The sequence below is a fragment of the Heteronotia binoei genome, chromosome 21 (genome assembly GCF_032191835.1).
Source record: "Heteronotia binoei isolate CCM8104 ecotype False Entrance Well chromosome 21, APGP_CSIRO_Hbin_v1, whole genome shotgun sequence".
Classification (NCBI taxonomy): Eukaryota; Metazoa; Chordata; class Lepidosauria; order Squamata; family Gekkonidae; genus Heteronotia; species Heteronotia binoei.
This window is the reverse complement of record NC_083243.1, coordinates 149,735,270-149,747,752: the sequence shown is the minus strand read 5'-3', so window position 1 is coordinate 149,747,752 and position 12,483 is coordinate 149,735,270. Positions and strand designations below refer to the sequence as shown.

The window sequence follows — 12,483 nt, the reverse complement described above, 5'->3', positions numbered from 1 at the left end:
CTTACTTTCTCACATGCTTCACAAATTCACATGGCTTTGCCTTCTCACTCCACACATTCAGGTCTCCTCTTGTTCAGATTTAAAAGCACACACACGGTCCAAAACACAGGCAGTATGCTGGTTTCTTTTAAGCCTGCACAAATTTAAAGGCACATGGTGAGGCAGGGCTCTCCCCTGCTGGCCAGCTGGCTGGCGGTGGGAAGGAGCCTGTAAAACTGAGGGGATTCTCTGCTGGGACTTAGGGGCTGGCAAGCCTAGGAGAACCATATGCCAGATCAGATATTCAAGACATAGAATAATGCTGCATAGGCTACAAGGTGGAAATTGTGGCTTTGGTGTTCTGTTTTAAGAATGAAGATGCTTGTTCTGTAGAGTAACAGTAGATTTTGACCATTACATAGGCATCATTTAGAGAAAATAGAGGATTAGGAATATAAAAGTAAAAAAATAACCATATTTTTATAATTCTATTTGGCAACTTAAATCTTGAATATGTTGAAAAGCAGGCCTTGGATTCTTGCTGTGATTCTTACTCCTCCTAATGCACTTTCCTTTCTAGCCCCTATGGAAACCTTTACTAGTACCTGTAGAAAGTGTAGGAAATATTCTCCTTTCTCTGCCTGTAGTTTTTAACATAACAATGTTCATATAAATGTGATGTGAAAATACAGGTGCAAATTAGCAAATGGTCATTTTTGCTAATCCTATCAAAAGAAAAGGGTCATTTTCCACTGAAAACTTTGGTTCCCAGTCCTTTCCACTTTACCAAAGCAAAGGATGCTATCCAAAGGTAATTAAGCACTCTTGTTCCACTGAAATAAGTACCTAGTTAATTGCTGACATTTTGTTCATTTCAGTGGGTCTTGAGTGCACTTCTCTGAAGTTTCTCCACCATGGGAAGAAATCCCAGTCTTCCAAAAATAAAATGATTAAAAGCAACAAGGGAATTGTGGAAATTTTGCATAAGTTATGCAAAACCATGTTGAATGGCTAAGTGTTTTCTCTGGAACACACACATTTTCGTTCTTAATCACCTGCTTAAAATATATTTGCAGCATTGATACATGCTACCTCCCTTGTAGATTATGGCAGCAATGCCATCCTAAATATATATTGTACCTGTGAATGATGATTTGTTACCAACATAGTCTCTGCAAACAACGATCCTTGGTAACCACAGTTGCCCATTGCTTGTTGTCATATTTGACAAGGGCACTCTTTAATTTCCACAACCTGATAGTGAGAATGCATGCCTTCCTGTGTTGTCAACAGCTAATCTTATCAAAATATATTAGGGACTTTCAGTTTGACCCATGATTATATCCATGGGATGTTTATTTTTCGATATTATAATCCAAAAATGGCAATGTGATAACATGATCTGTAATGAACATTTTCAGTAAAATGTGGAAGGGGAAAAAATCATCATTGAAACCATCATTCCAAGATTTTAAAAAATAATTGTGTTTATATCTAGAATCACAGAATAAAATACATAGGCACTACTCTTATAATTTCCAAACTGTGGCCTGTGAACCACCAGTAGCTGAGAATGGATCCCTTTTGAAGTTAGGGGAAAGCCTTACCAAATAAATATTAATATTAAATTAAGTTAACATATATTAGCTCTGGAGAATGGTGCCTTGACTACTGAATGCTTTAGTGGAAAAGAATATGCACAAACATTGCAACATGTGTCTACCTAGCAATGCTCCCCCTTGCCTTTCATATCCATGGGTTCCATGCAGCTACATTGAAGCACAGCAGCAGAAGAAAAATTTTATTCAGTAATTTTCAAGGAGCCATAAACTATGAAAATACATTGGTCATTCAAAAATGCAAACGAGAACAGAGACAATATTGCAGTAAAATCAGTGATGTTTAAATTTGTGTCACTGCATTTGTAATGTCTGCATCTCACATTATGGCTTAAGAGCCATACATTTATGTTCATGAATGTAGCACATGGGGTATAGATAAGTTTGCCCACAGACATGGAAAAATAATGTCCTGTCTCTTCAATGCAGGCTTAATGTGTGGAAATTCACCTTGCAATTTACTCACGGCATGGTAAATAACATCCTATTAATCCTCTGTTAAAGGGACACAGGGCATTTTCATTTCCAGGTTGTTGACAACCCTACAGAATTACAGCTACTTAATGTATAAGAAAGTATACTTGCAGTTATATGTAAATGTTCAAAAATCATTATGATGGTGTTCAGTTTGTGAAGCAGGATTGAACCAGCTATAATCCAGGAAGGTTCAGGTTATTTGTTTAATAAAGGTTATAACAAAACAAAAATCCACAACGACAAATATAAGGTTTGACTTAAATGTGGCCTTGAATATTTATATGGCTCCTGGAATGGCATTAATGTAAGTTTAACATAACACTGGATAAACAGTAAACTCCAGTTACTTTAACAGGACCATAAACAGTACTGCTGTTCCTTTTAGTATCTGCTGTACCAATTTGTTTTCATTTTGTGTTGTGGTGCTTCTGAAACTATGGTTAGCCACCTTGTTTAACTTTCAGTTGAAAGACAGATTGTAAGCATTTTAATACATAACTTTGTTAATGTTTTTAAATTGTGAAAAGCTTATGACTTCAAGGGAATGGTCTGTGTTTTTTCCATGGGTAGAAAATGTTTGAAGAACTTCACTATTGATTACAGAAATTTATGAACATAGTTTTCCTTCACATAATTTGATGTTGAACAAATATTTAAACAAAAATTAAAATTGTTCTGTGACATGAAAACAGTGTTAATTTGAAACCCTATTTTGGGCCTTAGCTAACTGGGAAAATTATTGTAGGCTTTGGGGTTTTTAATATACCATTTTGCTTAGAACTCAAAAACAAAGCTGCCTGGCATGCTGCTAGGGTATGCTCCTTGAAATATTTCATTACAGCTGAGCTGAATTGTCTTGAGTTTCAGTTTTCATTTCAAAATGAGCATGCTTCATGGGGGAAAAGTTTAATGAAATAGCAAGTAAACTGAAATAACATCTAACATTTCTCTGTTTTTTATCCAAGTCCACTATTCACAGCTCACACAGAGCCATGCAACCCTCATCCCTGGGGTGATTTATATAAGTATCTAGGGAATGGTGACATTTTTTAGCTATTGGCAAAATGATACACCATAGGTGTATCTAGTGTATATTACTGCAGGGGTGTCAAATGTGCAGCCTGGGGGCCGGATCAGGCCCCAGAGGGTTCCAATCAGGCCTGTGAGCAAGTCTGCTTTCTTCTCCCTCTCTCTTGCTGCCTTCTATTTCATAACTTGCTTGCCAGGCTTGCTCAGTCACACAGGAGCTACAGAGCAAAGTCTCTATTTTTTCCATTGGTTGAGGCTCCTTCCTTGTGAAGGAAGGGGGGAGGGAGAGCTTGCTTTGCCAGGCTTTCTCAGTCACACAGCAGAGCTACTGGGCCAAACTTCTTTTCCTTCTATTTGCTGAGGTTCCGTCCCCTCTTCATCCCCTGGGGATGGAGGGAAGGAGCCAGAGCTTCCTTTGCCCAGTTCCCTTGATCACATGGGAGAGATACAAAATCTTTGTGTTTGCATCCTTTACAAAATTTGTATCTTTGCTACCTGGCATTACATTTTATGACACACATGACCCAGCCCAACAAAGTCTCATTTATGTCAGATCCATCCCTCATAACAAATAAGTTCGACACCCCTGTATTGTATAGGGACTGTAGTGAGCTTACGGCATAATGGTTATCAGTTACATAGAGTGGGGAATAGCTTACAAAAAAAGGATATAAAAGCAATCTGCCTAAGCAGTAGTTCTGTTGAGTCTATCCATCAAGTGTGCAACATTATTATCAAATACTCCACTCTGAGCCACAGCTAAAAAGTAGGACACAGAACAGGACTCCAAACACTGCAACTTTATTTATATAGATACATTTATGATATATTTGTATGAAACACCAATCTCAGCATTCATGCAATTAGCCGTTAATGCCTGGTGGCCATTGCCAGTTCCTTAATGTTAGGTTTGATTCCTGTTTGCTGCAGGACTTGGGGAAGAAATCTAGGATAAGAGATTGTCGTCAGTACAATTCTATACAGATATACACCTTTCTTAGCTCAATTAACTTTCATAGCCCTAGAAGAATTTAATTTTACAGTGTTTATCCTTAGGTCAGAATAGACAATCGAGAATAAGTTTTTGCAGATGGCTGTCAGAAGTCATTACAAGTGGAGAAGAAGATGAAGAAGATATTGGATTTATATTCCGCCCTCCACTCCGAAGAGTCTCAGAGCGGCTCACAATCTCCTTTACCTTCCTCCCCCACAACAGACACCCTGTGAGGTGGGTGGGGCTGGAGAAGGCTCTCACAGCAGCTGCCCTTTCAAGGACAACCTCTGCCAGAGCTATGGCTGACCCAAAGCCATGCTAGCAGGTGCAAGTGGAGGAGTGGGGAATCAAACCCAGTTCTCCCAGATAAGAGTCCACACACTTAACCACTACACCAAACGAGAGAAGAGACTGCCAAAAATTCATAAGTCCATTTGTCATCAAAAGTTCTGAAAACCTCCAACATTTTGTTTGCTTTTTGGATGTGCAGTGAACAGTTCAAAAGACAATAATGGTGTTCATTTCCCCACAATAATGAAAGTAAAAATGAAATTAAAACGACTGTCCTGGTTCATCTCTAATATTACCAAATGTTCAATTGCTATAATAAATTAATACAATTTTCAGGCATATGAAGTGTTTATTCTTAAATTATTGTGTTTATTTCTTACAGGACGCAGAAAGTAATAAGTTATGTTCCTTATATTCCTTCCGAAATACTTCTACCTCACCACATAAGCCCGAAGAAGGAGGTCGCGAGCGCAGTGACCTAATGACCAGTGTTAATTTTGGAACTCCAGAACGCCGCAAAGGAAGCCTTGCCGATGTGGTGGACACACTGAAACAAAAGAAGTTAGAGGAAATGACCAGAACTGAACAGGAGGGTATGTCTGGACAAAGCATTTTCTGATCTCTTTCCTTTATGTAGCTTTCATTCTTTAAATAATAAATATTTGAGGCCATAGCAATGCAGTATTGAACTCTCAATTTTGAATTATTATAATTAAAATATCTGAAACCTTGCTACATAAGCATTTACCTTAAATTGGTTAATGTAATATCTGGTTTTGTGAACAATATGCTGAACAGCTTGCAGATATATTATTTTAAGAAAACAGTTGTTTATTTGAGAAGGGATTTCAGTTTTAATTATTAGTACTGAAAGATCCATGAAAGATCTAGTTGAGAAAACTTGCTTCTTGCATTCTGACCCAACATTGGAATTACTTTTTATACACAATAATAGGATCAAGCTAACTAACATTCAAACTGGTTTGATGGGCAATTTTATTTGACTTTTCTCCTGCTGCTGTTCTGAGTAGCAGTGGGTCTTGCACTGGGTCCAGCAGTGGTGGTAACAGCCTGGGAGCTGTGCTTGGCCCAGTGGCAGTTGCATAGCCTAGGAGCTCAGCAAGGTATGCCACTGGCATCAGCAAAGCCCCTGGGTTGCATTGGATCTGTCATGGAAGTAGCTGACAGAAAGTCTCTGCAGACTCACTTGGAGCAGCTCTGGGCAAGCCAGCAGAAACTCCCCACTGCCACGGCTCTCTGTGGTTCACCTGGAGTAGCTCCAGGGAAGCCAGCATACTTCCGTCCCCCCAGCTGTAGGGGGACAGTGTGCTGGCTTGCACAGAGCTACTCTGTGTGAGCCACAGATAACAGTATTGGGGGGAGTCTCTGCTGGCTTGTCCGAAGCTGCTCCAAGTGAGTCAGGAGAGACTTTCTCCTTGCCACTTCCATGACGGGCCTATACATTTTAGTGGTTTGAGAATGGGAATATTCAGATTGTAAAAGTTAAAACTTTGCAATTCTAAAATTGATTCAGCAGAGTAGCTAAAAATGAGAAAAAGCTATATGTAGAAGTAGATCCATGACAGATTCTACATTCATTTCTTGGCTTGATTTTTATATGACAAATATGTTTTATATAGGTGTCTTAAGCTTCTCCACAGTGATAATGTCCCAGATTTTTTTGCAGCCATCTGTCTACAGACTTAGAATTTTGAAGTTTATTTTTTTCTTTTTCTTTTTCTTTTTAAAAAAAGTTTCTTGCTTTAGTTTGATGGCTACGCTAAAGGAAACTATTTTAAATTTTAGTTTTGTTTGGGCTCATCTTTTACTGAGATGACATAATTTTTTTGTTGATCATAGTGCAAGTTTTCTTTAATACACCTTGAATAGCAGTATGTATGCCAAGGTATTTAAGATTTATGTTTCAAAGAGAGTTTCAGAGGGAGGCATGTTGGCCTGCAGTAAAAAAGCTAGATTTGAGTCCAGTAGCACTTAAAAACCAACAAGGTTTTCAGGTATAATCTTTAGAGAGTCAAAGCTTGAAGGAAGTTCAGACTCTTGTATATTGTGAAAACTTTTGTTGGTAGCACTTTTGAGGTGCTACTGGACGTGAATCTAATATTTCAAAGAATGATTTACAGAGCAATCCTAAGTGGGTCTACTCTGAATTCTACTAAGGTATATTTAATGGGGCTTACTCCCATGGAAGTGCTGTTACGGTTGCACTGCTATTTACTTTCCATACAAATTCTTGTGTGTCTTCTGCCCTTCCACTTTATTAGCTTGTGCTATGGCTAGAGTTGCAAACTCCAGTTTGGGAAATTTCTGGATATTTGGAGGCAGTGCCTGAAGAGGAGAGAGTCTGGATAGGGAACAGAGCACAACAAGGATGTGATGTCAATCTAAGACTTCTATTTTGCATAGACTACCATCCAAAGCTGCCATTTCCCCTATGGGAACTGTCATAGTACTCTGCAGATCTGGTCTAATTCTGGGAGAACTCTAGGCCACACTTTAAAGCTGGTAACTCTAGCTGCAGCTGATTTAAATTTTAATTGCAATTAAAGGTACTCTCACGCATAAAGGAAAAGTGCATATACACATCTTTAACGGAGTATATTTCTACCAATTCATTAGGTATACATTGTAGTCCTTTGGTTGTCCATGATTATAAAGTATCACACTGCTAAATATTGAAATTATTGGCAAAGATGAAGCTGTAATTCCTGGTTTTCCTACCAGTTTTTCTATGCAAAGTGCAACAAACATTTCATACTACTGAGATTTATAAAATGGTGAAACTGAGGCTTACCACCTGTGCAGTGCATATAATGGTCTTCCACTGTTGTATATAATTCAGGCTGCCATCTGGATGAACCAATGGCAGCCTGAATCAGCAACATTGTGCAGAATCAGCAATAATTTTAAAAGCCATTTATAGTTTACATCCCTGCTTTTTGGTCCCTGTGGTTTTTCGCGGAGAGCTGAAAGCAAAAAAGCTGCTCAGAGCAGAAAGCAGGGGTTTCCAAACACATGAGTGGCAGGGACCACTGCTCAGCTGCTTGGTTTAAATGACTTCCAGCTGAGTGACGGGGAGCTCCTGCTTTTTGCTCTTCATGAACTGCCATGAACCACCACAAACTGCACCAAAATTCTTAGAAGTTTGTGGCAATTCTTCAGTTTGTGAACATTGCTTTGTGAACCACAAACAGACCAAAAATAGTTCATCGGCCAGTTCATGCCCATTGCTACTTAAAACAGCTCTGTAACTAGGTTAAAATTATTCAATCCATATTACAGATGCTGGGCTGCAGATGGGTTTGTGGCAGGGAAAAGATAGAGAACCTCCAAAATAATAATACATTCTCTTAGCCACTGCATACATTCCAGTGGTTGGTTGAATTACACCAAAAAGGTAATTAGAAATCTAGATTTGATTACTGAAATGCACTCTGTGTGGGGCTGCCTTTCAAAAGTATTTGGAAATCTCAGCTGGTACAGAATGCTGTAGCAAGTATGTTGACTGGAATAAGTCACAGGGATCATACTGCTACAGTCTTGGCTCATCTACAGCTGCTTCTGGTCTTAATCTGGGCACAATTCATGATGCTAGTGTTAATGTTTAAAGCCATATATGGTTTGCAACCAGAATACCTGCCCTACTTCCTAATCAACCACCTCTCCCCATATCTTTGGGACTACCTCTCCCCATATGAGCCCCCCCCCAGGCTTTGAGATCATCTACACAACATCTTCTTGTGATCCCTGATCCTGCCTGGTTGGCCTCAACGAGGGCAAAGGCCTTTTCAATCTGGGCCCTTACCTGATGGAATGAGCTCCTGTTGGAGATCCAGGCCCTGGGGGACACACCTAAGTTTTGCAGGGCCTGTAAGACAGAGCTCTTCCACTAGGCTTTTAATCTACTGGGTATCCTCTGAAACCTTCCCCCAGCACTTTACTATCCATGTGCTTGAGTTGGGTCAAGGATCTGAGTTACAACCTTAAGTGGTGTCAATGACCTGAAGCTGTGCTAAGTGGTGTTAATTAGCTGAAGTTGTACCAACTGCTGAACTATGGCCTCAGGCTGTACTATTGCTGGAGTTATGGTCTTCTATTTTAATCTGTATGTATTATGTTTATGAGATATTTTAAATTTGTTGTGTTTAATCTGATATGTTTTATTTATTGTTTTAATGTTGTAAGCCTCCCTGAGCCTGCTTTGCGGGATAGGGCATGGTATAAATCGCAAATTGAATTAAATTAAACCTTCCTGAATGCCATGGTTATCTTCTGAAGCCCTGTTTTGGGTGCCCCTTCTTTCTCAGATTAGCCAGGTGACAACCTGGGAGAGGACCTCCCAGTCATGGCAACAAAACTCTGGAACTCTATCCCCAGAAAGGCAGAGTTCTGTTGCTTTCTTCCTCCAGTAGATAGAGGCTTTTTTTTTGTTTCATGTGATGCTCGTTCAATGATCCTGCTTCCCTGTCATATGTTTTACTTGTTATTTTTATGTTTTGAATGTGTATTTTAGCTTGGTTTTAATTATCTGGGCTTTTGTTGTTTTAACCATTTTAAGATGTGTTTTTATTATGTACATTTTTAAATCTGTTAGCTGCCTTGGTGGCCCTTATAAATATCATAAGTAAATAAAAATATATAATTATTACAGTCATTATTTCAGGTATTAAAGTCACTTAGTTTTCATGCTAATTCGAAGGATTTCACGATAGAAATAAACTTCAGTCCTCACCAATAAGGAATAATAATGAATGGTAGTTTTTATTTTAACATTGGATTTTTAGGTTTTGTGCAATATGGGTTTTGTACTATACAGCCCGTTTCAGTAAGGAGATGAGGCTTATTAGTATTTTCGACAGAGTCTTTTTTGTTGTTACTTTCAGAGTCAGCTATCTTCTGAAGCCCAACCTTATAGGTCATATACAGACTATATAAATCTTTTGCTTTTGAACTGTAGTTGTGATTCTCACTATATTGTTTTGAGGACACTAGAGGATGGAGGTTTCTGTAGGCCATTGCTGGCTTGAAGTGAATTTGGAAGGGGGCTGACTGATGTCTAGGGGTCCTGGTGAGAGCAGACTGACTCTGGACAATGTTAACTTTCAGTTCAGGAAGGTTCATCCATATTTTTTATCATTCCTCAGGATATGCAAAAACCAATTGTTTAGAATAACGTTGTTTATATTGGCAGGTTGTTGTGCTGCTTGTTTTATGCTTAAGGATGGATAGCAGAAATGCTGCAAATAAAGAAATAGAAAGAAGCCTTCTTAGGTCGCTAAAGTTTGAGTATCACTGATATAAACAACTGGGAATAATACTGATCAGTCAGGTAACAGAAACTGACTGTACTCTTACCAAGGGCCGTGTGGTTTGAAGATGAATTATATTTTCTTAGTGTCTTGGCATTAATTTCGTAATCTAATCTATAAATTGGAGGAGCTCATATGCATCCTTGATGCACATTTGGGCTTTCTTGAAGTGAAATGTAGCTGAATTTCTCACCTTTTGAATTGCCAGTTTCAGGAGGAAAAAGATAAGGGTAGCAGGACTAACAACCGTAGCTTTTCACCTTTGAATTTCATGAAATGTTATGGAAACTAGGCCAGTTGTTGCAACTTTGTTGTTGTTGTTCAGTCTCACAGTCGAGTCCAACTCTTTGCGACCCCATGGACAAAGTCACGCCAGGCCCTCCTGTCTTCCACCATCCTCCGAAGTCTGCTCAAATTCGTGTTAGTTACATCAGTAAAGGTGTCCAGCCATCTCATCTTTTGCTGTCCTCTTCTTCTTTTGTCTTCTGTCTTTCTCAGCATCAGGATCTTCTCCAGTGGGTGCTCCCTTCTCATTTGGTGGCCAAAGTATTTGAGCTTCAGCATCTGACCTTCCAGGGAACACTCAGGGTTGATTTCCCTTAGGACTGACTGATTTGATCTTGCAGTCCAAGGGACTCTCAAGAGTCTTCTCCAGCACCACATCTCAAAAGCATCTATTCTTCTGCGCTCAGCCTTCCTTATGTTCCAGCTCTCACAGCCATACATTACTACTGGGAATACCATTGCTTTGACTATCCGGACTTTTGTTAGCAGGGTGATGTCTCTACTTTTTATTATACTGCCCAGGTTTGCCATAGCTGTCCTCCCAAGGAGCAAATGTCTTTTAATTTCATGGCTGCAGTCACCATCTGCAGCAATCTTGGATCCCAGAAATGTGACGTCTGTCACTACTTCCATGTCTTCCCCTTCTATTTGCCAAGGTGTGATGGGGCCGGATGCCATGATCTTAGTTATTTTGATGTTGAGTTTCAAGCCTACTTTTGTGCTCTCCTCTTTCATCTTCAACAAGAGGTTCTTTAGGTCCTCCTCACTTTCTGCCATTAGGGTAATGTCATCTGCATATCTGAGTTTGTTGATGTTTTTCCCGGCAATCTTAATTCCGGCTTCTGCTCCATCCAGGCCAGCATTCTGCATGATGTACTCTGCATATAAATTAAATAAGCAGGGTGACAATATACATCCTTGTCGAACTCCTTTTCTTATTTTAAACCAATCTGTTGTTCCATATCCCGTTCTGACCGTTGCTTCTTGACCTTTATACAGGTTTCTCAGGAGACATATGAGGTGGTCTGGTACTCCCATCTCTTTAAGGACTTGCCACAGTTTGTTGTGATCCACACAATCAAAGGCTTTAGCATAGTCAATGAAACAGAAATAGACATTTTCCTGATACTCCCGTTCTTTCTCCACAATCCAGCGAATGTTGGCAATTTGATCTCCAGTTCCTCTACCTCTCCAAAACCCAGCTTGAACTTCTGGTAGTTCCCGATCTACATACTGCTGAAGCCTAGCTTGTAGGATCTTTAACATGACCTTGCTGGCATGTGAAATGAGTTCAGTGGTGCAATAGTTTGAACATTCCTTGGCATTACCCTTCTTTGGGATTGGAATATAAACTGATCTTTTCCAATCCTGTGGCCACTGTTGAGTTTTCCAAATTTGTTGACATAATGTGTGCATCACTTTAACAGCATCATCTTTTAGGACTTTGAATAGCTCAACTGGGATACTATCATCTCCACTAGCTTTGTTGTTAGTAATGCTTTCTAAAGCCCATTTGAGTTCACACTCCAGGATGTCCGGCTCAGGGTCATTGATTTCACTGTCATGGTTGTCCGGGACATTGAGATCCTTCTTGTATAATTCTTCTGTGTATTCTTGCCACCTCTTCCTGATCTCTTCTGCATCTGTTAGGTCCCTACCATTTTTGTCCTTTATCATGGCCATCTTTGCACGAAACATTCCCTTGATTTCTCCAATTTTCTTGAAGAGATCTCTTGTCCTTCCCATTCTATTATTTTCCTCTATTGCTTTGCATTGTTCCTTCAGGAAGGCCTCCTTATTTCTCCTTGCTGTTCTCTGAAAATCTGCATTCAGTTGGGTGAATTTTTTCTTTTCAGCTTTGCCTTTCGCTTTCCTTTCCTCAGCTATTTGTAAAGCCTTGTCAGACAGCCACTTTGCTTTCTTGCATTTCTTTTTCTTTGTGATGGTGCTGGTTGCTGCCTTCTGTACAATGTCACAAACCTCCGTCCATAGTTCTTCAGGTACTCTATCAACTCTAGTTCCTTAAACCTATTCTTCACCTCCACTGTATATTCATAAGGGATGTGATCAAGGTCAAACCTGAATGGCCTAATGGCTTCCCCAGTTTTCTTCAGTTTAAGCCTGAATTTTAGAACATAAGAACATAAGAGAAGCTGTGTTGGATCAGGCCAATGTCCCATCCAGGCCAACACTCTGTGTCACACAGTGGCAAAAAAAAAAAAAAAACAAACCCGCAAGTGCCATCAGAAGGTTCACAAGAAGCCCTTCCACTTTGCAACCCCCCCCCCCCCACACACAAAACACCAAGAATACAGAGCATCACTGCCCCAGACAGTTCCAATAATATACTGTGGCTAATAGCCACTTATGGACCTCTGCTGCATATTTTTATCCAATCCCCTCTTGAAGCTGTCTATGCTTGTAGCTGCCACCACTTCCTGTGGCAGTGAATTCCACATGTAAATCACTCTTTGGGTGAAGA

General features: G+C 39.7%; 1 protein-coding gene across 18 annotated transcripts in view; it reads left to right on the top strand.

Moving 5' to 3' along the window:
* Window positions 1-12,483, top strand: part of SOX6 (SRY-box transcription factor 6) — an 841,142-nt gene that overhangs the window by 377,840 nt on the left and 450,819 nt on the right. For all 18 annotated transcript variants that reach the window (XM_060261709.1, XM_060261715.1, XM_060261714.1 and 15 more), the window contains one exon: window positions 4,772-4,982. In XM_060261709.1, the coding sequence (XP_060117692.1) occupies window positions 4,772-4,982 (211 nt within the window). The remainder of the gene's footprint in view (window positions 1-4,771; window positions 4,983-12,483) is intronic.